Source organism: Papilio xuthus, unplaced genomic scaffold (assembly GCF_000836235.2).
Source record: "Papilio xuthus unplaced genomic scaffold, Pxut_1.1 DF824992.1, whole genome shotgun sequence".
NCBI lineage: Eukaryota > Metazoa > Arthropoda > Insecta > Lepidoptera > Papilionidae > Papilio > Papilio xuthus.
In genome coordinates, this window is record NW_013533657.1 from 4,247,911 (window position 1) to 4,274,770 (window position 26,860).

At 31.9% G+C, this 26,860-nt stretch overlaps 1 protein-coding gene across 4 annotated transcripts in view; it reads right to left on the reverse strand.

The window, feature by feature from the left end:
- RapGAP1 (Rap GTPase activating protein 1) overlaps positions 1-26,860 on the reverse strand; it is a 192,600-nt gene that overhangs the window by 101,976 nt on the left and 63,764 nt on the right. For 3 of the 4 annotated variants that reach the window (XM_013324623.1, XM_013324626.1, XM_013324622.1), the window contains exon 1: positions 14,504-14,716. The exons of the other annotated variant lie outside the window; for it this stretch is intronic. In XM_013324623.1, coding sequence (XP_013180077.1) covers positions 14,504-14,592 — 89 coding nt within the window. In that variant the 5' untranslated portion in view covers positions 14,593-14,716. Of the gene's footprint in view, positions 1-14,503; positions 14,717-26,860 lie in introns of those variants that run through there. 4 annotated transcript variants of the gene reach the window in all.

Here is a 26,860-nt window from a genome sequence, read left to right on the forward strand (position 1 = left end):
TTTCTGGCCAGGTTATAAATAGAGACATGTACACTCAGAATTATTACGTGATCACAAAGTTTGTTAATTTGGTATAAGGAAACTAAATCAAACGACGTTTAAATAACCATCAAATACAACTAAGTGCGATATTAAGGGACTGCTTATAGACTGACCAGAAAATTAAAAATCCTCGCAATATTGAAAAATGTGAAACTAATTTTTTTCTACACGTCTGAACGTGATGTAGTAAAGAGGCCAAATCAAGCACTCCCAGACCAGGCTTTTTATATTCTTGGTTGGGTTATATGACCAATAAACAAGTGAGTGCTGCATAAACCTTAAGACGAGGCTTAAATCTTACTTCTGTAGCAATTATTTGTCAGTTACATTACGTTAATTGTTAACCTCAACAAATTGTTGTTCGATAAGGTACGTAGTTGAAAACAGTCACGCAAAGATAGAGCGGGCACGAGCGACGTAGCGCCAACAACCAGTTTATCTAAAGTAGGGTATCGGCACATCCTTTTATGGTCTCTCACAAATAAACCTCACGTAACTACTATAATCCAAATGTGATTACATGCTTCCTGGTATAATAAATCCATATCACGAATCTGTTGATCGTAATATCATACATCTTGTATAACAAGTTAAGGAATAATTCCTATAATCAAATTTTAAGAAATGATTGGTTAGAAATTAATACAAAAAATACCAGTAATATTTAGGGTTTTGTGTGGACAGTATCACATCTTTATTCAAATGATCACAATGCGAATATTTCAATGTATGGATTTATTAGAAGGTATCTCCTTAACGGCTCAACAGATCATGATGAAATTTGGCATTTACGTAAGACATAGACTGAAAAACCCATAGATTACTTAAAGTTTCTTTTAAAACTGCAAGGAAGGAGTTGCGGACGACAGCTAGATATATTTAAATTAGTATGGTTCATACTAAATAAAGGTATGTTTTAGAAAATATAAGGGTACACATAGACTTAAATGAAGAAAAATAAATACGTTCGAATAGACAACTCTTAAAATAAATATGCTAAGCAAGCCTTGCGTGTTTATGGATTTTATTTGTTTTGTCGTTAGTTCGTTGGTGGCCAAAGAAATCAAATTTTCAACCATACAAACGTTTCCGTTCGTTGTCTATAAACATTTCGTTGTGACGAAATAATAAACCCTGCGCGATGCAGGAATCGATTTAAGATAATCGATAAATCGCTTTAACGACTCGGTTATAACTGTGAAATAGTACTTTTCGGTTAACACCTGGAACTAATCGATATTGATTTAAAATAATTCAGATAAGTTATTGCATATTAAAGTTAACAACCAAAGTAAAAGTCTATGGAATGTAGCGGTTTAATAAATTACGATATCATTGGAAACCTATGTACTCCAAAGGTTACATATCATTGGAGCAGACAATGTCAGTTGCAAATAAAATTCAATTATCTTCGTCCTCAAACGAATGTCTTAAGATTTTGTCACCGTAATCTGGATCAATATTACTCTACGTAGATTTATATTGAATAGAATAAGAACATCGCCTTTGATTCTTCTATCCAAATAATTTAATATTTTTCGCCTCTTATTATAAATCAGTTGTCGCCCACGACTCCGTCCGCATGGAATTAAACAAAAACTTAGTTATTAATTTGTATTCTTCCAGACTGTGTTCTACATGTGTGCCAAATTTCATCAAGATTCGTTCAGTGGTTCCGGAGATACCTTGTAACAAACATCCAACCATCCATCCAAACTTTCACATTTATCGTAATAAAAAAAGATAATATAATTTATTACACGCATATTAGTAAGACCACCAAGAGTCCACTTCTGTTAGCAAAATTAGATGGTAAATTATTTGATTCCATTAGAACTTACGTGATTGCAAAAACTGATTTTATACGGCTCTCGAGTTGAAGTACTGTTCAACTAACCCAAAATATACATCGGAAATAAGGACACTTAACAGTACGTTCGCTGGATAACAATAAATTACACAACAGTATCCATACATGAGTTACTGCCGACAGTAAAGATGGTATCGGCTCTGTATTATACGTAATCTATTCAAATTCGTATTACGAAACAAAGTTGCATTGTGTCCCTTTAGGACATGTGGGCAGACAAGCGATTCGTGACAAAATGGACACTTCGCTAGACAATGGAAACGTAAGATTTCCCTTGATGTTTGTTTTAGAATTTATTTATATGGATAAAATACATTGCCAGCAACTGCATTTACTGATAGCTATCCTCGAGTTTATTCAATATGGCTATGAAATATCTTTGTTGCGCTTAGCGAGATGGAGATATTCTGATGACGTTAAAATAAATTAAAAATGAAAATACGACTCACAATTTCAATTGAGGGTATATAAACACGTCAATATAATTTGACAAAAAAACTTAAATATTGCAAACTTTACACTAAAAGAGAAACATCGATGTGACGTAGTAAAAATATATAGATTTATAGTTTTCTTCGTTGAAAGTAATTCTTCGTTAAATGTTTCTCTAATTCATAAGACAACTATCAAACACGGCTCAATTTTATATATTTTTGTAGTAGCTATGGCTAGCAATTAATACCCACACATTAATACCCCTACAATATGTTTGTAGACATGCGCTTGCTTCCCGGGTCGCGTGGTCAGGTGGGGCGGATCGATGATTTGATTGATACAAGCACCTTTACCAACGAGACATTTAGGGTCAATGTGTAAAAAACGTTTAATAATACGTCATAAGAATTAAATACAGCTATAAAATTATTAATAAGCTTTTAAATATAATTTAAATAAACTTTAAAATACAGTAATTGAAAGAGGAAGGATGTTTTCATAAGCATAGATAATTTCGTGCTTGAAATATATTTAGTATATAAGATTCTCAGGTCGTTATGATGTGTTGCATGCACGAATTTTGTTCCTCGGGCATTGTTATCATTATGATAAGTGTTTAAATAAATTATATGAGAGGATCTTTATTTTTTGTTCAAGAACAATAATCTAATTCGAAACAATTTACATTTTTGTTTTCTATTTCGTTTCTCGCACTAACAACTTTAACACCTCTTTACTAGTATATTCATGTAGCTTTAAATTTTAAAAGCAAATCCTAATTAAAGAAATTTCAAACATAAGCTCGTATACCCATTCCAATTTAAAGAATTGAAATATAAATGTAAAATACATTAGCTACTCTCCTCTAGATGGCGTTAATAACCATTACCTAATTAAAATTTATTATGAAGTCGGAGTTGTGTGACCAAAAATAACTCGTATGTTGTATAAAACCAAATAGTAGCTTGTTTATCGGCAATAAATATAAATTAGCTGTCAACATTGATCGTAATGTTGTGATTTACGATGAAAGTGATCGTTCTTTTATTTCTATGCAACTATCGTCTACATTGTTCGGAAGCCTCGCTCGGACGGCGATTCGAGCTGACCTTTCCGTTTTGATAAGATAAATATAGTTACACAAACGCCACCTACTTAATAATAATCAATTAGACGGACAAACAAAAGAAAGCTTTTAACATTTACAAACATCAATATCAAATAGGAATACATTAAGCAAATATAAAATTTAACATTAAGATGAACATGTTGAACCTTTTCATATATTGTGTTTCACACTGGAGTCTTCAGGTTAACAAATTCAGGACAAACGCACATATTAATAAAGTCGCATTCATCGTCCTGAGTATTTTTATATATTTCAAATCGTATTTAACTTATTTCCACAAATATATTTGCAATTGTTAGGTACATGTGTTTGATATAAGAGGGAGTTGAAAAATAAAAAGAGGATGCATCCTCTCATCATATTTAAACTGAAATGAACGGATATGCACTCGCGTAGCCAATGCAGGCATGCGTGGAAGCAGGACGTTTAGGGCTGCCACACTCGAAAAAGTGTAATATTTTTTTTTTATTTCTAAAAATTTATGACTACAGAACTATAAGTAAAGGTTGTTAAAAGTGCTCATAATTTGGAATTAAGTTTAAAAAACCTCTTATCATTTGACGAACTCGGCTACCCTTGATTTAGTATTTTGAGATCATTTTAAAGATATAACGAGTAATGCCAATGCAATAAATTCAAAGTAAAAGATGTAAAAGAATTTGTATAAACATTAAAAAATATTTTGGAATAAAAAGATAATCACTTTTATAATATAAACAGTTTGGCAACCCTACCCAAGTGGTATTACATCAGGATTATGATGCTTGCATCTGTAATCTACAACGAGTTAATGATAAAATCATAAAAGTGTGCCATTTAAATATACATTTTACAAGTTTTAATGAAATATTGGGGACGATCAAGTAATTTTTCACAAAATTAACATTAATTGTTGTATTATTATAAGAAAATCAAGTGACATAGTATACAAGTATATAATTAATTTAAAACAGATATTTTATTGGAAAGTAGCTGGAGCCCGCGACTCTGTTCGCGTAGGATTACAAAATAGATCATCTCAGACATACTGAATATGCATATAAAATTTCATAAAAATAGGTCAAGCCGTTTCGGAGTATGGTAAATAACATATTGACACGAGAATATTATATATAAGATTTAAATCAAATTATAATAAATTTTTACCAACACGGAAAATAATGGAAATAACCCATATTGTATTTATTAAAGGAAGAGAAATGATTTATCGGCAATTTACAAGCTGTTATTAAAAACGGCAGAAAATGTTTACGTTCCACATCGATAGACGCATTCGATTTTAATTCATCGATAAAACATTTATACACTAATCGGAATGCAAAACGATGCATTCCGGATTAACCGCAACATCGAACACGCTTATACCTCGTGAAAAAAAAACATAATATGATTACTTCCGATTAAACCGAATCGAATTCGGGGTGACTTTTTTTTTCGTCACTACTTTTTGTGAAAAGGTACCGTTAGTAAAAGATATACAGTACCGTTGGTTTCTGACACCAAAATCTTTGTTTAAAACATATTTTTGACAACACAAAGATAAAGTATAAAGCGGGAATTTTGGTCTCAGAAATCCACAGTAAATAGTACATTTTATAGCTCTTTTTGTGATATCTAAATTCTTTAAATCGATCAATTTCAATAATAGCTCAATTCTCAAAAACATAAAACGGCAATCAACTCTATCTAATGTCTTATTCCGTATCATTCCTGTAATTTACTAAGGTAATGAAATGTGACCACATAAAACTTAAATGTATGAATTGTTTTAGAAAATTTGAACGCAACATTAGAGCACTAACTGTGTGAAGGCATCGTATATTTAAATAATGGTCAATTTACGTCCGATCAAACAGCCAGATGAATCCGAGAGACAAGAGGTCACAGGGACGGGCATTGAGTCGAAACGGCCGGGGCACCATTGCCCCCGCTTTCGCGAACAATGCTCACCATTCAGACTAAAATACCGGATAAGCCATAAAATATTCATAATTCCCGTAACAATGAAATCATACGAATCAATAGACTCGCATAAATAACTGCGTAAAAAGGCACAATGCCCCAGTTATGTAGAATAGATTATTAGTGATCGCTTAGCCCCAAGCAATGTTAAAAACCCAGTAGCAAATTTATATTTTAATATTGAAATAAACTCTGAATATTATGTATAACTTTTTATAATGTCTAATGGACGCAAATTTCTCTTTATTTCTGTGTATAAAATGAATAATGGAAATTACTTAGCGGCATTGGCTCTTCTTATGTGACGTTTTCTTTACATAAAATTGTTATTTGCTATCAAATCGATGAAAATCCAAGTCAATATATTGCTTGATATAATCACATTTAAAGATACTCATAAAGTAGTATAGGAGATAATTACAAGAACGTTAATCTCAAAGTCTCCATCTAGTAAATATAAGTACGCCTCAATATATCTGTATAGTTTATTTTTTACAATGTAAGATAGTACTCCGCAACGATAGCTAATTTGTTGAGATTAGGATCTTAAAAATCTTCAAGACGCTATCGCGAATGTATTGGCGGTTTCATTTTATGGAAGCTCTTTATTTTTGTCTTCTCATTGCTATTAATTTTATCCTACGTCAGTCATCGGCAGTATCGTAAAAATAATCTGTAATGTAGCATATAAAAAGCGTATTCGTTGCTTAACAAAAGTCGAGTAATGATGTAATGTAAGCCGGGCTTTATATTTGGACGGATAAGAAATATTTAATCGAACACTACAAAAAGTATCCTAATTCGTTTCTTAGAAATTTTAATACGTTATTAATTTGTTTACAGTGAATAAAATATAATGTAAAATATTGTAAAAATCATTCAAACCTCCCTTCTATTTGTTAACTAGTTATTAAGAGAAAAAAACCTATTTTGTTACAGTGTTCTTTGGTAGAAGAAAAAGACTAAACTTATCTAAAACATTTGATGTCAGTGCAGTGCACAAATCATTTTTTGACAACCCTAAGTTTAACGAGTGACAAACAAAGGGCGTATTGAGTGAACCGTACGGATCCCTTCACATAACAAAATAAACTTCATCGTAAATCCTACCCCTTATGCCGATTTTACTGCTAGACCAATAAATAAAGTCATTCGATTGCGGCGTACGTCGTGCAGAAATAACAAAAAAAACTGTGTGTGGAATTCAATAATAGCTATATTACTTTCAACGGCAACGCGTGCGCAGAGTAATATTTATTGCCTCGTATTTCTTGTAACGAGAGATGGAATTCGGACAATTGATCTACTCTGTGGAACTGAGCAAACGTTTATCGAGTGCGGTGATTGGGTCGCTTATTGACAGATGGCGAGTATAATAGGCTACGTCATTGTTAAGTTCGGATATGGAACGCATTTTGGGGGGCATTTTTGCGTATTCATTCCGCTCAATCGATATTTAGTTATTTTTCATAACGTAATAACGGTACAAAGGTGGTGATTACTCACGTGGCAGCGTGAATGATTACTTATTTAACGATTGCAAGAATTTATTCAACATCCATGTTAAACTAGACGATGCATAAATTATTTACAAAAGTTAATTATGACAATGACATTGGATCAATTGACAATTTTTTCACAAACAAACACTACACACTAACTTTGTGTTTTACAAATTCGTGATGTCTAAACGCGTAGAAGAAATGTCTTCAAAACTAAAATACGAAATATGAACAGGAAAATATGAAACAAACTAATATTACAAATGTAGTTTGGAAGTATATATGGATGGATGTTAGAAGGCATCTCCAGAACGGCTCGATGCATCTCGATGAAGACCATAGACGTAGAATGTAGTCTGGAAGAACATACAGGCTACTTACTAAGATTTTCCCAATAATGCGCGGACGGAGTCGGGGGCGACAGCTAGTGGTGCAATAAATGTAAAAATTTACGCATGATGATCTTAAACGTAGTCGCAGATGACTGCTAGTTTGTTCTAACAGTGAAAATGTTATAAAAGATTGCTGTGGCGTCGAGAGTAAAGCGCGTTTATTGCGTGACGTCGTTTTAACACGAATAAGATGCGAAGATAATTGGTTTAATGTCTTAAATTACGTTGATTTATTACATCAAGATAACGATGTACCCGCGAAAACGGTGTATGTTTTCTCTTTATGGCATAAAAGTTTACATTCTTTAAAAAATACTGCTTTGACATTTTTAATGTAATGTACTGCAGTTCAAAACGAAAATGCAAGTTTATTCATAATAAAGATAAAATCCAAGTGGCATCATGACGCGTTGTGGTCACAGCGATTTGAGAATTTCAAACAAATTTGCAGTACAATATTTTTAATGCGGAATCCTAGAAATTTTATCAATTACTACGAAACTTGAGCAGTAACATTAACAGCAAGAGATAAGGAACGTTCAAAAATGGGGAAAAATGGGATATCGTTAAAATAGCGAAGCGAATAGTCTATAGACATCTACAATATGAAATAAGAGAAGATTTATGAAGCAAAGACTACTTCTTTCCATCCTTTTCTTACTAGATAGAAAAGAATTTGGTCACCAGCACCGCGAACATTTTAATGTAACTTTTGAATGTAAGTTTCTTCAACATTTATAAGGATCATTGTGCAATGTGAAGAAATATGTCACAATATAGATTACTGTTCATCCAACACGGTAGCGGTATCTGAACGTATATAACTGTATCTATGACCAAGCGGTCATTAAATTCCCATCGATATCAGCGAAACGAATTGATGGAACATCTGTTCCTTACAAACGTATTGGCAAACAGAAACGTGCCATTTGCAGCTTAATACCTTTATTAAATACAGTTACTGAAACAAGATTATAAATCTATTTATTCAAGAGAATAATTAAAAACATACGAGTGATCAGCGTAGAATTTTAAAGGAAATGCAACGAAATACAAAAAGTCGTTCGTTAAGCAAATTTGACCTAATTAAACTGCAAGGAAAAGTTGTAAAGCTTTAAAAACTACAGCCAAGTTGTAGTAATTTTTTAATGCTGTGAAGGAAATCTCAGAAATTTTATAAGGAACGATAATTATTCTTTACTTTCAGTGTAAATATTTAAGTGACAATGTCTTACTACTACTACGACCTCTATACATTAGGTAATTTATAAAGATATAGCAATCGCCCGCGACTCCGTCCGCGCAGAATAAAAAAAGCCTTAATAACTATTCTATGTGTTCTTTCAGACTATGTTCTACATCAGTGCCTAATTTTATTAAGATCTGTTAAGCCGTTCCGGAGATACCGTCTAAACAATCCATCCATCTAAAGTTTCGAATTTATAATATTAGTGAGATGTGAGCGTTATATTAAAACGACCAAAGAATAGAAGAAATGTAATCGTAATACCAAACCAATATTATTGACATTCCATAAAGGCTTACTAAAGTATTAACATACAGATATATCGTTACAGATGATTGTTTCGTTTGATCTCATATCGCCCGCGATGTTTAATATAAGTGAAAGCGAAAAGGATTGCGTTTGCAAAGATTCATATAAAATGTCGCATTAACTTTCCAAGTTCAGTTAAAGCACTTTTATTTCTTTAATAAATTTAAGGTAACATGTACCAAAATAGTGGCGGAAAAGTGAATATGAATGTACTACTAGATGTCGCTTTCGACTCCGTCCACGCGGAATTAAAAAAAAACAAATTAGTAGCCTATGTGTTCATCTACTATGGTCTATATATTTTTAGCGTGATCCATGCAGCCTTTCTGGAGATGTCTTGAAACGAACATCCATCCATCCAAATATTCGCATCTTATATATATTTATAAAAGAAAGACGTGTTAGTTACACTATTTATAACTTAAGAACGGCTTTACTGATATGGCTGAAAATTGGTGAGGAGGTAACTTAGAGCCAGGAGACGGACATAGGATACTATTTATTCATTTTTTTTCGAATTTACGCCTTGAAGAGCTGCGTTTTATTGAACCTACTAATATTATAAATGCGAATGTTTAGATAGATGTGATGTGGACGGATGGATGGGTGAGCTACACTAATTAAGTTTTTTTTATATATCCATGCGGGCGGAGTCGCTGGCGACAGCTAGTTTATAATATTAGTAAGATGTACCCTGATTGACGCGTTGGGATAGTTATGAATATAAATTTCATATTAAGTGGGTCGTAAGGAATGACCTCGAACACTCCTTAAGTATGTGACAAGAGCTTTCTTATGTAGACAATATGGTCGATATCAGCGTAAATTGATATCGGACAAATGAGACGAGAGCACTTCGAGGTAAATATGCCCGTGGGCGAGGACACTACGTGATTCATTACGGACAGACGTCCCACTCTCGAATTTCCGAGCGGACAAGGATCATGAGTTATGGAGATGTCACAGGATCTCTGATCCAGTGTAGGTCAATTGAAATGCATAATAGATGGCTCTAAAAAGGTTTTATTGTATATATGCAATAAATTCTACTTTCTAAATTCTGATGAAGTGTTTTTCCTTTACGCGTCGGTCCTACAGTTCATTGACTCACTAGTAACCAATGCTAATTGCGTATTTCTAATTATACGAAATAATAGTTAATACAGATAGATATTGTCCTTAGTAATTAGGCCTTTGATTTCCAAGAAACAGACATTTTACAGCGTTGTTACCTTCAAAGGTGTGGTCATTTCCTATTCGGTATGATTACGAAAGTAACGCACATTGTTTTTTACTTCAATAAATCCATTGTAGAACTATACAACAGAACCATATGAGAAGGGCGATTTAATAATATTTTTACACTTTGAAAGCTAAAATAAAAAAAGGCATTGTGTACGTCATTTTCGCTCAACGCTCTCTTTTAGAAAATGTCTATTCCATCACCACGAGTCAACAACAATTGAGTCATTAATCTGACTTTTTTCAATTCTAAAACAAATTATAACTGGCGAGAAAGAAATTTCATTTTTTAATTCGTACAAATTATAATATGCCAGTACCGTAAACAACACCGAGATGATAATTAAAAGTGAGACTTCATGAGAACTAGCTATATTCTTCTAAGGTTAATGTTTCATACATTGACTATAACGCCAGCTTATTTGAGGTTAGTTTATTGAGGTTAGTGCTGTGAGACGTTCTTAAATTAATGCTTGCTTGCTCATGATTATTTGAGCTTAGTAGCACGTATTAGAATTTAATTCGTGCGCGTTTTTCTGCTTGAATGTGTGGAAGATAATGAAGTTTAATCATTGAAGTGTTATAAGTTTACTTTGATTCAACACTTATGCGATACTAACTTGTGGGTAGGTATCCTATATAAAGGTGATTTGTGGTCGACTAGTTTCTACTTCTAAAATGATACAATTATTTGCTAGGATTGAATTAAAGCTGTAAGCTTAAAGAGGCTATTGCTTACTATATTGCAACTACGGGATGACTTTTTACTTTTTTACAATATCGTTCATTACGTTGTGTTTATTCTAGAAGGCAAGAACGTACATATCTACTAATTCAGATTTAACCAAAATCTTTCGCGAATACAAAATAACTAAAAAAAAGCGTCAATAGCCTAATGGTTATGGGTACGGAATTCCGATCACGAGGTCGAGGGTTCGAATCCCGCCATTCGACTATTGTCGTAAACCATATCCTAGCACAAGCCTAGAGCTTAGTTGGAATGGTAAAAGAATCATTAGTAAATTTACTAAAAATCCGCTAATATTTTAATAAAAAACAAAAAAAACTGTGGTAGAAGTTTTATATTCGTTTTAATATTTATTGATTTTTTAGAAAAGTAGATTTTTTTTTCTTTATATTAGTAATTAATCCTGTCTACAATTAAGTTTGAAAAAGTTATTATGTTTGCATGTAGAAATTATAAAGTAGTAACAAGTTCTTGTCTTATCTTCTTCTTCTTGAGGTGCCTCTCCGACTAGCGAAGGTTGGCGATCAGTTCTCCATATTTTCCTTTGTCTCTTGCGAGGCGAAAAATATATATATATAATCTTGTCTTATATAAATTTATTTATAAGCTCGAAGTTGAATTCGAACAAGAAGCCATTGTGTTGTTTATTAGAGCCAGTTAATCAATCGGCAACTTCTATACGGAATGTTTACACTTAGCTAACGCGTGAAATCAATGACACGCATGACTTTAACCAAACACGAGATCTTTCGTAGAACTTTATAATGTTTGACCTTATTGCGGTTAGATGACTTATCCTAGTTGAGGGGAGTTTAACTACCGTACTCAGAGACGTTAATTGATACGAATATAAAACCTCTTAGTGTGGATTTTGTAAGAAAAAATAGAATTATAAGACAATGTATGTTTGAATGAATTTTGGAATATGATAAAAAAAACTTCTATTAGGACCATACGTAATTCTAACATTAAAACATTATGTGTACTCATTTAAATGTAATTAAATATCTTGTAATTTGCGACCTATATATTGTATTCATGACCTACGCACGGTTATCGCATAATCTAACCACTAAGCCACAAGGCCTTCAATGATAGTGTCTTATTCCATATATAACATTGAAGCAATATTTATTAAAACTAATTATTTAAATTTCAAAAACGTAAACATAATATTTTAATCATAATAGTAGCAATGTTTTGAATGAAAATACATTAACAAATATCTGTTGTGTTTGTTCGTAAATAAGAACTTGTTTCTCAAACAAGTTTGTCATTTGAGGATACTGATTACAGAATTTCTTTAATTAAAGTAAGATAAAAGTGCAGAAATGCATCTACACGAAATGTAAAACATGTTACGAACATGTTTGCCCTCACCATTTAGCAATGTGAACGAACCTTTATTGACGTATGCAGTCGGACGTCGTTATGCATGCACATACATATTCAAAGATCAGTCAGTTTCCATTTCGTGTGCGTAATCGGAAACGCATCAAAATATCCACAAACTGCAGCAATCGATTTTCAACCGTATTCCCGAGCAGTAAGTACTAAATTAATTTATAATACGCATTTGAGGTTTATTCGTTTTCGAATTACCCCCAACAAGGAAGGCGAAACGAGCAAAAAAGGGAATAAAAAGGCAATTCGCTAAGTAAATGAACAGTGCAATGCGCGTTAAAGTGTGTCGGCGTTGCTACGACTTGTACGGAAGCAAGCGATGGATACGCAACATAACAATAACATCATTGCTCTTGCGGTCATTGGTCATTGCACTGATGATCTCATGGAGTTCCTATAATTATTTTAATCAACAATTATTAGAAGCATACTTGACTAATAAATCACAATAAAAATACATTTTGAGGTTATATTTTAGCAACAAAGAATTAAGTTGTTACATAAATTTATACTTTGAAGTGATAGATGTTATGACATAATGTAGGTTGGAAAGTTTATCTGAACAATGGAAAACCGTTTAGGAAACATGAAGGTTAACCGCATTAGATTATTACGCATTTATAACGTAACATGCAGAGATAACAAAGAATTTACAGTTCCTTAAAAAAAGCAAATTCAATGTAAATTAAATATACACGATATTTGCTAAAATTTTAATTTCTCTTAAATTAGCATTTGTATTAAATTGTAAATTTCACTATACCTTATTTATTATTAAATTCAATAGTAACTAAGTTAAGGTCCGTTCACACTATATCAGGGCGAAGAGCACTGCAGATTTTTTTATCGCAAAACACACAATCTTGTGTGAACGGACTCTTAGTTTGTAGTGTACCTTAATTACTAATCAATAAAATTGAGTGTCTATTGTAATAAAAAATCACATTTCGTGAATCTGAACATGTATTTGCGGTGCTGATAACGAAACAGCAATTTTAAACAAATTTGTATCTGTCTGTTGGACCGATTTTGATTGGTCTTTGACTGGGATGTACAAAGATAATATTATAGGTTATTTTTTCAGCGCTAAAGAAGTCGCGGGCGACCGCTAGTCTCTAAATAAATAGTAATGACATGTTAATGACATCTGTCGATGAGATGAGACCGTGTGGGGTGCTCCATAGTAGATGACAGATGTTACTGAGCGATGTGGTTTACTGCGAACGCGCAGCCCTCGTTATAGCTTAGGGCTGTCATTAATCAAACAATATTTAAGACATATTTCATTAATTAGTATTCATAATAAATACGAAACTGAAATTTTAAGTTACGAAATTTAATAAGATAGGTTAACGTAAAATAAAAGTGACATTTTGGTGATTTTATTACCCGACACCAAACGCTTCTGTTAACTGACGATCTATTCCTAGATAATGATACCTTTATTAATTAATTTACATAATTAAGGGTTAACAAGTAATACCTATAATAATTAATTTGGCGTCCTTTGAACAAAAACAGGATAATATTGACCAATAATGCAATTATACCTAAAATGCAATCGGACGATATCACGGAATTAGGTAGGTAGGTTACATACAACATGTACTTTTTTCATAATTTCAAATGTCAACTACAACAACGAACAATATTCCAATAAAAGACAAATTAAATGAATATCAAATAACCACAATGAAACTATAATTAAACAATAATAATTACATTCCAAGAAATAGAAATGGCGATAACAAATCATCGTTAGTAACAAGTTCCCGTTAGCCTATAAGTATATAATATATCAAACTAGTGTACGAATGCAGTCCGGCCTGTGTTCGATAACTAAATCAAATATAGTAGTCAATATCTCGCCATGCAGATGTAAATGTACCGCAAATATTCCCTACCATCATTTTACCTGTCGGCCTATTCTATAACCAATGCATGAAAGGAAACTCGGAAACTCAAATCTCACATTATGTAGTATTATGTGAATTATACATAATTGAATACATAAAAACTGTACTTTACCTACATTATAGAACTAATGAAACGTAACGCAAAATGTAACATCCGTATTATGATTGTAGAAAACTAAAATCGATTTAATATTTAATTGTTCCTTTCTCGAATACACAAAATAATATCACTGCACTAGTTTAGTAAAACATTCACATATATCACATGCAGCGAAAAAATGATAAAAGGACGGTAGCTCCACTGACCTGTTAAAGACGCTTACGATGACCATAGTAAACAATCCAGCAAAACACAAAAATATATAAATAAAAGTTTCAATATTATAATAATCCATCAAATTATAAATGTCTTACGAAACAATAGCCACATTATCACACAAAATTCAAATATGTCAACAAATTTTAGTTTAACCGATGCGCACGATACGTTACATTCCGACAACTGACACGTACACCACGAACGACGGCTAAAATTCAACTGAAGGTTTTCTCTGATTGGCGCTTGGACGGGTCCCCGCTGCCGCGAGACGCAATGCGTTTGCGCATACCGCATACACGCGTGGCATACCGGAATTGCAACATTTTAAAAATCGAATAAAAATTTTAAAATTCGAATATACATCAATTTAAGACTTATAGTTATTTTAAAGTCATATTGTGACTAACCTTTATTACAAAGATGTGCGCTGATTCTAACCCTTAATATATTAAGTAAAGTAAGTAATCAAAACGCATGAATCCTCTTTATGGGCTTAATAATAACATTACCAACTATCTCTTTCCCGTCCACTTTAGGTAAAGTATTCCGAATGTTCTGAACATCGTTTGTTGTACATTAGTCATCCATCTCTAGGGTTTCCATGTTGAATTGATAAATACGTAAAGCCCTTTCTCAAGTCACATTAGATTTCGTTATCAGATTTTTTGAGAAGTTTATTACGCTTAATTTCAAATATTTAATACGAACACATTGCTAACATTTTATTACATTTAATATTTAAAGACAACCGTAGAAACTCTTTTTGGGTAAAAAGTGACTTCACCGAATCACTTTCTACTAACGTAGATCTGTATTATTCACATATTAGTCACCTAAGAACTATACATAGTTAAGGTTTGAGAATACGGATTTTTTTGTTTATGGAAATAAGACACATAATACGTAAATAAATTATTGATTTTAATTTTTTTCTTTCACGCGAATCGTTGATTCTAATCTGATATGTAATTATGCAGATTATAAATTGAAAACAAAGTTCATGATCAGTCGTTGACATTACAAAACCAAGGCGATATACATCTGATTTTTTTTTGTTTTATCTAATTTGTCACTTCCTAAGTTATTTGCAAAATTATTTATCTGTAAGCAATACTTTTTAAGTAAAAGGACTAGTCCGAAATATTAACAACGTTTGGTCCCCATCCATCACTCAGTCATATTGATGCGACTCGTCTCTCAACTCAACTTCGCGACGCATACAAATGCATACGTTCGTAATCTTACCTGCACCAACATTCTGCATTCGATGTATTCCAGTAAATACAAACTGCTTGCAATAAATACTTCACGATTTAGAGGCAAGCGCCTGACAAAGCACCAATCATTAAGAACCCGGTACCGGTTACCGTGAACCATTGATATGACACTTGTATTGCCACATATTCCATCCCTTTCATTTACTTCAATAAAAAAGAGACCACAATATGTTTTAAATAAATTAAAAACAACTGAACGGATCTTGATGAAATGTGACGCTGATATAGATTATTGTGCAGCGCCCCTGTCGGGCGTAAAGTAAACTAAAATCTTATACTAATTTTGACAAAATTAACGATGGCGATTGTCACAAATATTTCTAGGCCCTCTGAAGTCATAGAACACTAAGCTTTTTTAAAGACCGCGCGGATGAAGTCGCGGGAAAAAGCTTGTGCTATAATAGTGTGGAATTATGGTATTATTAACGGCGACAATAGATGTGTCATAGAAATATGATCAAACATTTGGTAAATTACGTTATATTTTGATGCGACTCTCACCAGAATATAGATAAATAAATGTTAACGTATAAACTATAACTGTTCATAGCAAAAGTACAATATCATTGTGAATTTTATTAAATATTTGTCAAAATTCAAATAACGTAGCAGCCTAAAGTATAAATAAGCAACTCGTTGAATCTATTTTTTTTTCGACTAAAAAAGAAAAATAAAACTCTATTAATCTTCAAAACAAACTACGTAATTTGATGTGGAATGATTTATTCCACACATCAGTACATCACTGAGATGTTGCCAAATTACAAACTTTTTCAATATATAAAAAAATCACCATAACCCTATATCAATCATACATCAAATCAACACGACCACATTTAATCCGTTAAGGTGCACCCCTAGGAAAGCTTTTATCGAGATCTTACAATCTCCCAATTTAGCAACCTACTGTGATTGTCGACAATTGGGGAGGGTTGTGGCGCCCCGCGGCGAGCAGATCGAGGTCATTGTACTAGTATGCGACCACCTGTATAATAGAGAATGTAAAAACAACAAACACTATTCTTCCTAAAGCGATGATTGCACCAATTAATAGGGTTGCCGTTTAAAGTCGGCTAAAGTTAATTAGGCAGATTTAGTTTTCATATGTATTCGGACATCTATTCATGAATATCTTTTTATTGGAAGGTATACATTTGTTTTATGAAATAAAAAACTTTAGTTACTAATATGACTACATAATAATATGATCTTTAAAGAATGGCAGGAAAAATGCAGAGTAAAACATAAGATATTTTAACATGAACGTCAGAAATTTAATTGAAATTAAAAGACCGACTCTTATATAATTACACAGATTATAAAATTATAATTCAAACACGAATTTCTGTTAATATAAAAATTTTCCACGTTTTGCGTCAAATTAGATTTCACTGAAATGGGTTGGTAATTAACGTCCTTCACTGAACATATATTGGATAAAAATTATTATACAAATAATATGTTTTACTGTAAATCTTGTTGGTAAATACAAAACGTACCAATAATGTAAAGCGCTTGCCTTGATTGTATAAAACTGGGAGTAAATTACTTCAAAATGAAGGAGTCTTCAGCGGAGCGCTTCCTCTATAATTTTCCGACGTCGGAGGCTTGCTGTGGAAATAATTGGATATTGGAAATTGTTTTTAACGAGCGCGAAGCACTCCGCCGGAATGTTTCCGAACGTCGCGGTCATACAAAAATTTATTTCCCTCTGTAACTATTGCCTTTTAAATTTCGAACACAAATAAATAAATAAAATGTCAGTAATACAATATTTACGAAATAATTTATTTCTCCAACAATAAAAAATCATATTTTAAATATAAATTTTAAAATAATCAATCAATAATAAAATAAAACTGAAATTTGTAAAAAAAAGATCGTGTATTGAACTATAGTTGTACCGCTGAAGACGCCATTTTGACGGAATAGTTTACATTGTGCGCGAAGTAACTTCTGCCTAAGTAGATAAATTATTAAATTAAATACATAAAGTGAATACCGTGATAGTGCTTTATGCAAATTTCTAGTTAATATTCTGTAAAAACTCTTTCAAAATAAAACAGACTTCGTATATCAATATACGAAATAGTGTTGTGATATTGAATAATAAAGAAAATAATTGAAAGGTAAGTTGAACATGTTACTATCACCTATGAGTTTCACCTAAACTGTGTTATTTTTTTTAATTTTGTTTGACAAGACAACATAAAAACAAAATTTGACGATTATTTACAAACTCAAAATATGAATTATATATTATATTAGGTTATAATACTCAATGTTGAATATTCTTAAATATTAATTTCTAATATATGGTAATTGGAGGTTAGAATTAATGTAATACGTTCGGTCGTTTTGAGAAATCGTTTGTTTCATCATTTGCTGAACTTTTCAGATCTTTGCTTGTAATTATTGAGTTTATTTGTTGTGTGAACATACCAATTTTGTTTTACATCGAATAAAACGTTTAAGAAGAAATGTAAGACATTTGTTTCTTACGTTTCCTTGCTTATAATCGATCTGATAACATTTTAGTTAGGTTAAGTTAAGTAACTGGTGATGGACACTGGGGAGTCCATCACCGGCGACTAAGGGCTGCCACCCCCCGAGAGAGGGAGCTGCCTCGGCAGCTGGCACAGACGGGGCCGCGGACGAGAGCGAAAGCGTGCCCGTGGTCCCGTCCCGATGCGTTGGAGGAACAGAGAGGTTTAGTGGGTATGCCTCCGCTATGGAGGAGAATCCCACATAACTACCGCGTCCCCCCCGGGGCGCGGAATATGCATAAAGCATTCCTCTCTGGAAAAAAAAAGGTTAAGTCAAGATAATTCTTTAAATAAATAACTCTTTAATTTGATAAAAAAAGATAAAATAAATATTTTACACTCAAATAGATATTCTCATTGCGTGTTAATAGACATTTTTCCGTGCCTAGATTCTTTTTTTAAAAAGACTACGTTATAATATTAACGTCTTAATACTATGCGTGCAACAATTTCATTCTTAATTCGAATTAGAGGCTGATAATCTTGACATTTACGATGTTCGATATAACTCACGAGTTTTTTTCACATTTGATGAGACATACCTGAAATGAAAAAGAAATTTAATTAAAAAAATAATATAGTAGTAGTTAACATTGTTAGTTAAGTATCGCATAGCATGTGTTTGATAGATGTTTGTAATATGATGGACGTAACTTTTACTTTGAACGTAATACAATTGCAGAAAATAATTGTTAAAAGTGATTTGAACCGGTAAATGTGGTTTCAATTTTATTATAAAAATATTGTTTGAAAAAAAAAGCGTTTTATGTAGAAATAAGAACTAGGCCTGTGTAGTAATTTGTCAAATAAAACCAATTAGCCTTTGTCGAAATGTTGATTCTTAATTTCGTCTTGCTTTAACATAAATTTAACTCCGTTATTTTACTCAAATTATGTATCCAAAATAAGTAGAGAGACTGTAGGTTTAATTTTAAAAAAATGTTTTAGAATTGGAACGAAAAAACATTATTTGATTTTTAATTTATCAAAATAACCTAATCTAAATTATTCACACATTCATCAAAGATGCATAAATCGAGTTTAGATGTGCATAGATATTAGATGTCCGCGAATCCGGTTTTTGCAGATGCCGCCGCGGACCACGCACCTGATGTTCAATTGTTACATTTGCAACTAGTTTTTAATCTTGTTTCATTTCACCGAGATTCCGATGAGAACTCCGACATGTTAGACCTGACCGACTTTTGCTCATATAACTTTAAGATTACTTTTGTATGATAATTTCTATCTTACCAATATTATAAATGCAATTGTTAAGATGTTTGTTAGAAGGTATCAGAACGGCGGCATGGATCTCATTGAAATTTGGCATAGATGTAGATCTGGACGAACACATAGTTTCTTTCGGGACGCGGACGGAGTCGCCGGCGACAGCTAGTTATGGATAATGTCTTGATAATAATCAAACAAGTCTCAGTAAAGCGTATTTGAAGCGTAAGCGTAAAGAAACTAAATAACCGTAAAATTTCATTCAATCCATTTTATGGGTTTCAGCACTACACTTATGAATTTTTCTAAGACAAGGAATATAATAAAGTACTTTAATTTCGTTTATAAGTTCCCTTACAAGGCAAAATGCTTTCATAATATATAATCTTTCAATAGTTTAGCGTAAAGACGAAATCTTAGCGAGATATGAACGGGTGTTGGTCACGAACTTGTTATTTTTATTGACCAATTTTTAATTCCAAGATGGGCTACAAACAGGGGTTGCTGCTACTTATTTCTTGGACACTGAATTAACACAATGGTCTTTATCCTGTGACCCATTGCCACTGATACGCGTATGTGTATTCCCACAAAACTACAATAGAGAATAAAAGGATGCTGTTATTCACACAGTTGAGTCTCCATTGTAAAATTTTCAAATTAACAAGAGCATGCTTACAGGTTGTAAGACGACTTTGGGTTCCACGAACAATGAATAAGTAGACAAAAATGTTAGATATTTAATTACTTTTTGAAATTATTTTCTAATATGTTGATTACACTATATGTAATTACATGCCATTTTTTACCTTTAAAAGATAGACTTAAGTCTTAATACATATAAGTGTATATTGTACATCTAAGTAGCTATATCTATCTAAGAAACGAATAACTTGTCTGAAAAAGCAATTAAAATTGGCATTAATCGTTCACCGTGTACCAAATCGTGTTAATGATACATATTTGCTAAGCGCAAACCTTTAGTTTCTAAAATCAATATCTTTGTATAAAAAATATCGTCTCTGTTATAAAGTTACGCAAAAAATTTACAATAAGGAATGTTTTAAAACGGGTATTTTGGACTCAGTAACGTATGATTATTAATATAATATTGCTACAAATATTGTACGGAATTTCAAACAGCACGTATGCACTCAATTTAGAATAATGTAAAGAAAGGGACAAGTGTGTTAGAATGCTTACAATGGGAACAAAAAATTAAACAACAGTGTTCAAAGCGACCCTTCTTTAAAATACCTTAAGATCACTGACCTCTTTTATGTGTAATACCATTATTATGAATGGAAATTATTCATAAAGTTATGCTAGTACTTACCTATTTATTTATTTTTGATAATGACAAGTTTAAATTAAGAAAAAATAATAATTAGACCAACTCTATGGATATTATATAAAATGTCGCATTTATCGATTTAACGGAAACAATCTAATTTAAAATCTAACGGGTTAAAATTCAAGACGAGCAGACGTGTGAATTGAACAGAGTAGCATTGAGTAATTAATGTTGCTAGTTGTAATACTGCGTGGGTGAAAGAGAATCGAACTCACGATTTTCCGGTGGCAGTACATAAGTTCTTACTTAAAGAGAAATTGATTAGCAAAAGCAATCCATATATTTTAGAAATATAGTTACCTACAAATTGTGGATACCGTCCATTTGTAATTTGCCTAGATATCGTCGAACATATTCATTCTTAATGTGAGTTGTGGTCTAAAATGTTTCATCTATATGTATGGTTAACAATATTTAACTTTACACAGAATGCCTCATCATCTGTTAAAAAATAGGAATAGAAAAATTAAACAGAACAATAAGAAAAACATTATTCCATAATTTAATATACCAAGACATTATTCTTGTCGCATCTCTGTTTCTGTATAAAAATTCAACAAGTTACCCTGCATAATATTAAATTTAAAATGTTTTCCCCATTCAAGTCTCACTTGAAACAATTTCATATTTCTGCAAAGTTCGTATGAAAACTCAAACACGTCCGCATCTCACCTTGGCGACGAAACGACGTCCATTTATTTGTATGATATTACGATGTACTAAGTAGCTGAGCTTTGACCTAGCGCTTAATCTGATAGAATTCCGATACTCGAGTCTTCTCTCACGGGAACTAACTTTGAACAGCTATGTAGGTCAAGATATCAACATCGGGTTACTTCTACAAAGTGTTAAATGCTTAAGTTTTAGGTTATTGAAATTATTATTACGATAATTTTAAAGAGGCATATACAGCTGTCAAAGAATAAAAGAAGAGTTTTGGAAAGAGCAAATATTAGTACTCTGTTAATTCACTGTAGTTCTGTGAACCTAGTGTTAGTTTGTCATAATTTTTCTGGCAGTCTTAATAACCATAATACCATAAGCGTTGTGTTAAAAATATAATTTTTAACGGCGTTTATGAATAAAGTTTGGTGTTCCCCTCAAAAGTCGAGTATTAAATTACTTTGACCACCGCGACTCAGAAATTTCGAGGGTCCTGCAATGAATTTTTGAGATTTGAATTAGAATTAGGGTTGTCCCTTTTGTTAGTTATGCATACCTTTGTATTCTGTCACAAAGAATTTTGTATCTGTATTAGAAGGGGTTTTGGCGCCAAAGCTGGATGGAATTAAAAAAAGGTAGTTTTTGTTGTAGAAAAAGAATTTGATACGATTAGATTTTATTTTGTAATCAGATAATAGACAATATTAATGTAGCAGAAATACGTTTTGTGCATCTAGGCGTTTTTTATTTTTTTTAATATATTTTTTAAAATAATATAATGCGTTAATTTTACTTTACGAAAACTGGTAACTACGTTAATTATTTTAAATAAATCTTTAATATTATAAAAGCTAATGTTTAGAAGAATGGATGGTATACTCAGATCGGATAAACGAGTCTCGCTTAAATTTGGCATAGATATAGAACATAGTCTGGAAAAACACATAGGCTCCTTATTATGTTTTTTTTAATTCCGCGTGAGCCGAGACGCGGGCAGCTAGTAAGTTATAAAATACGAATAAACTGCATAAAAATAACTAACAGATATCTTTATCTATTAGTTACTTTTAATTTTACATTTTATAAATGATGATATGCAAATTTAACAAATTGTAACACAAATTAAATTAAATCAATCCTTGTTCGTATTGTTAAATTAAGGTGTTCTTATGTATATTATCATAATTGGAGCAACAAAGCGTAAAACAGTGTGAAGGGCTTATGGGGACCGCGTGTAATCTGCAATAACCAAGGGTTAGTGTGAATAAGGGAGTAGATTTTTATTAAAACGGCTCTAAATGCAAGCAACTAAAGTTCTAATATGTTATTTTGAGCTGTCATTTTTAATCCAACAGGTCATCGACCTTATTGAAAACATATTAATTTAGCATCAACAAAACCTCATACTAGTAAGTCGACATTATCGAATCGTTATTTTTTAGGATATTAGTTTTCAAGTTTTAATGTTGGTACACAATCTCATTGATCAATGGGCAACATAAAAAATAAATCGTCGAATCCCCTTATCACGTGACTAGGAGACGCCTTTATTCGTAAGTATAAGAAATGCCGGTAGCATTTCATTTATTTGCTTCTGACGTTTATTAATGTATCGCTCACAAACCTCATAAATATGAAGGTAAGCATCATTGGATGAAATTATTATGATCTTATCTATAAGGTAAAAATCCTACCCAAAGATTAATTCTTATTTTAATCTCAAAAGTATTCGAATTCAAGAAGGTTTCTATTTATTTTTCATAACATATGTCTATTATATATAAGGTTCCTTCAAGCTAAAGGAAAAATCTCCACAACTCACGCCTGTAACCCATAGGAGTAGGCAGAGACCATGGGATCTCCATTTGGCGTGGTTTTACTCCCGGGTATTAACACATATCTTTGGTACTTTTTGCCAAATGTACATATGAAAATCGAGAAACATTTTGGTACATGGTGGAATTCGAACACAGGACCTGTAGATATAAGTCAAGTGCTTAACCCCTGAGCTACCGACGGTCTATTCGGATGCGACGTAAAGATCTTCATTTATCATAATAAAATCAAACATTAATCGTAATTAACTTATACTTGAAATGCTATCAACATTAACAAAACCATTCCAAATGGCAAGTTCAAGCAATAAAGTAATGAACAAACAGGGCCGGTTGAGGTAATAAAAATAATATTGCTGTAACCAATAAAATAACAGCGGCCAAATTGAAAGAGGGCGACGGTTTTATGGAGTAATAAAGTATGAGTGTAAATAATTGTTAGTTTTCACAGTGTTGCCCTTTTTTTAGCTAGGTCTTAGTTGATGTAATTAACCACTAATTAAGGCTAACCAGGAACCCTACGCCCTAAGTAGTGTATCAAATTGCAACAAACTTTTTTGATTCATTTAATTATTTGATACTGGCCTTTAAAAGAGACTTCGGTTACGCGAAATTTTAAAAATATAGTTTTAACTATAGTTTATATTACTCAGTGATAATTAAGCTTTTTAATTTTTTAAAAAGAATATTTGATGTCTGTGAAGTGGTTTATGAGTTTGTACGTGAAATACAAAAATAGGACAAATCTTATCAAATTTTGTCAAAACAATAAAGTAATTTATAGATTTTTTATTATTAAATATATTAATAGGGAAATATTAATAACTAAAGTGATATTGTCTCGTTTTTTTTTAATTTGGCCATGTAATATAGTGTACCATTTTAAATAGTTAAGAAAGGTCGCATCCCTCTGGATGGACATTGTCCTGATCGTTAGGCTCTTTTTTGGCAATAACATAAAGGAACTCATTTTATCCGTCGTTGATTTCAGTATCTGCGATCGGATTTGAGGACTTTATTTTTTTCCTATAAAAAGAAGATTGTCAACATATTACGTTTCAAAAACCGTATCTTAGTAGTAGATTTTTGGTAATTTCATGAAACTTTCAACAACCTTTAGTAAGAAAATTAAAGATTTTGAAATTATCTGTTTACTATAGGTATTAAGGTTCAAATAATAAAAATAATAAAGGTTCTTTATTGCATATTCTACTGTTTACAGTATCGATATTGCCTTGGCTACTTAACTAGGATAATCTGTATTTAAGGAGCCAATGACTTCCCTTTTTAGTGAATCTTACAAAATAGAAGTTTGAAGAAGTATTAGTATTAAAATAATTGATTAAAATAAATTTAAACATATAAATTATAAGAAAAATGTTAACATAACATCTCAATATAAGTATTGTTTGGCTATCTTCTATGTTCAGTATATTTATTTCTACCAAATTTCAGTAAAGTTATGAAGTAAATTTGTTGGTATTTCCGTTTAATAATTACGACTCTAAAAGCTCTAGAACTTATACTTTATAAACACTTTTCAAACGGTAACTTATAAACTGACTCACTAGAAATGTTTCTAAATATACAACTCTTTAGCTAAGTTCTGCAATTATTCAAAAACTTAAGTTTTATGAAATACTCCAAGTATAAAGTTTCATTAAACTTAGTTGAGTAGTTTCAAAGCAGTTTTTATTTGCCAAGGTAAAAAGCATACTTTAATGAAGACTGTATAATAGTTGCGTAGATTTTCCAATCAGTTGAATAATATTTTCTCGATGGTAATGAGGTAAATGTTTTTTTAATGAGAAATTAAGCTAATTATTCCGTTTTAACTTAGCGTAATAATGCACAGTATACATGATAATTTGATGGCAGTTCTGGTAGATTTATAACTCACAAAATTCGCCAACAGTAGGTAATATATATAAAATGTACTTTTCTGTTATTAAGAAAATCCGGAAAATGTGCCAGTGTATTGACTCAACACTAGCCTTACTAAAATGTCGACGTTTATGTCCCCTCACTATTCATTCTGACACTGGACTTTGTAACGAAAGCACGTCATTCGCGCCAAATGATTCTAACCAATAATGTCCAAAAGTACCGAGTTAAGTGAATTCCAATGTTATAAAGACTATAACATAAAACTATAAAAGAAATAGAATGCCTGTTATGTTTTCTACAAAGTACTTAGGGCCTAACCATAATACAAAGATTGTGCTTCAATTACATTTTAGCTTAAATATAACTAACTTTCTTATTGCACGGTGATATTAGACATTAATTGACGTCATGATTATTGAAATATAATTCTGTGTACACTTCAGAAATTAGATTTTGACCGATTGATAACAAATAACTTATATCGGAAGCAGTTTTTATATATATTTGAAGAGAAAAACTTAATCGTTTATAACCACGTCGACGTCCACAATAGCAATCACCGGCCGTCAAAGGGTTAAATAAAACACGTGCTTAACTAAATAGCATCTAATTGTAATTTTTTGTTTATACAGTTATATAGCTTAATTTATTTTTATTTTATATTTGGGATCGAAGCAGATGGCTCTGTTATCTAAAGTGGTCTGTCACATTATCTAATTAATGTTTTTATCGAATTTCAAATGCTGATAGCAAATGGAGCCATTTTGTTACGAACAGTGGGATGTATGTGCCTTGAGCAACAGATGTTATTTTTTTGATCGTACACCATCCATTTGGATATCTCATAAAGACCTTACCTTGTAAAAAATATTAGTAAATGTGCGTATATTCAATGAATAAGATAAATTCAATTAACAATTGTCCTTTCATACTTGGTAGTAAATATTTTTGAATAAAAAATAAAATTGATGTGTGATTGTGTGTGTTTAATGTGTATAAATATATTTATATATATTATATAAATATGTATATAATACTAACCTTTGCCCGCGTATTCGTCCGCCGGAATTAAAAAAAAATAGATTTGATGAGATTCATTGAGTGGTTCTGAAAATACCTTCTAACAGTCTACCTTCCGTCCATCTAAATGATCGCAATATTAGTAAGATAAGATTTATTTATATATTGTTATTAAATCTTTTGTCCATGCGGAAGTAATCAAATTTATTTAAAAAAAGAAAAAGGAGGAGATATGTTCAGTCGGTTGTAATTTAATACGTTATCGAAGTATCCTCGAATAAATTATTATTTCAGGATCATTACTCGCCTCCTTAAGACATTCGATGCGCGACGAGACAAAAAAATAAATTATAAAATTTCTCCCTTTGTGTACATTTTGAAGAACATAACGACCTTCATGGTGCAAAGAAACAAACCTCTCTCTTTGTTAAAAAAAACTTTCCAGCTCATTTATCTTAAGCAAATAGGGTTAGAACTTTATTGCTAAAGCGTAACGCGTAATATAATTTACGGTCGCTTAAGGAACTGGAGT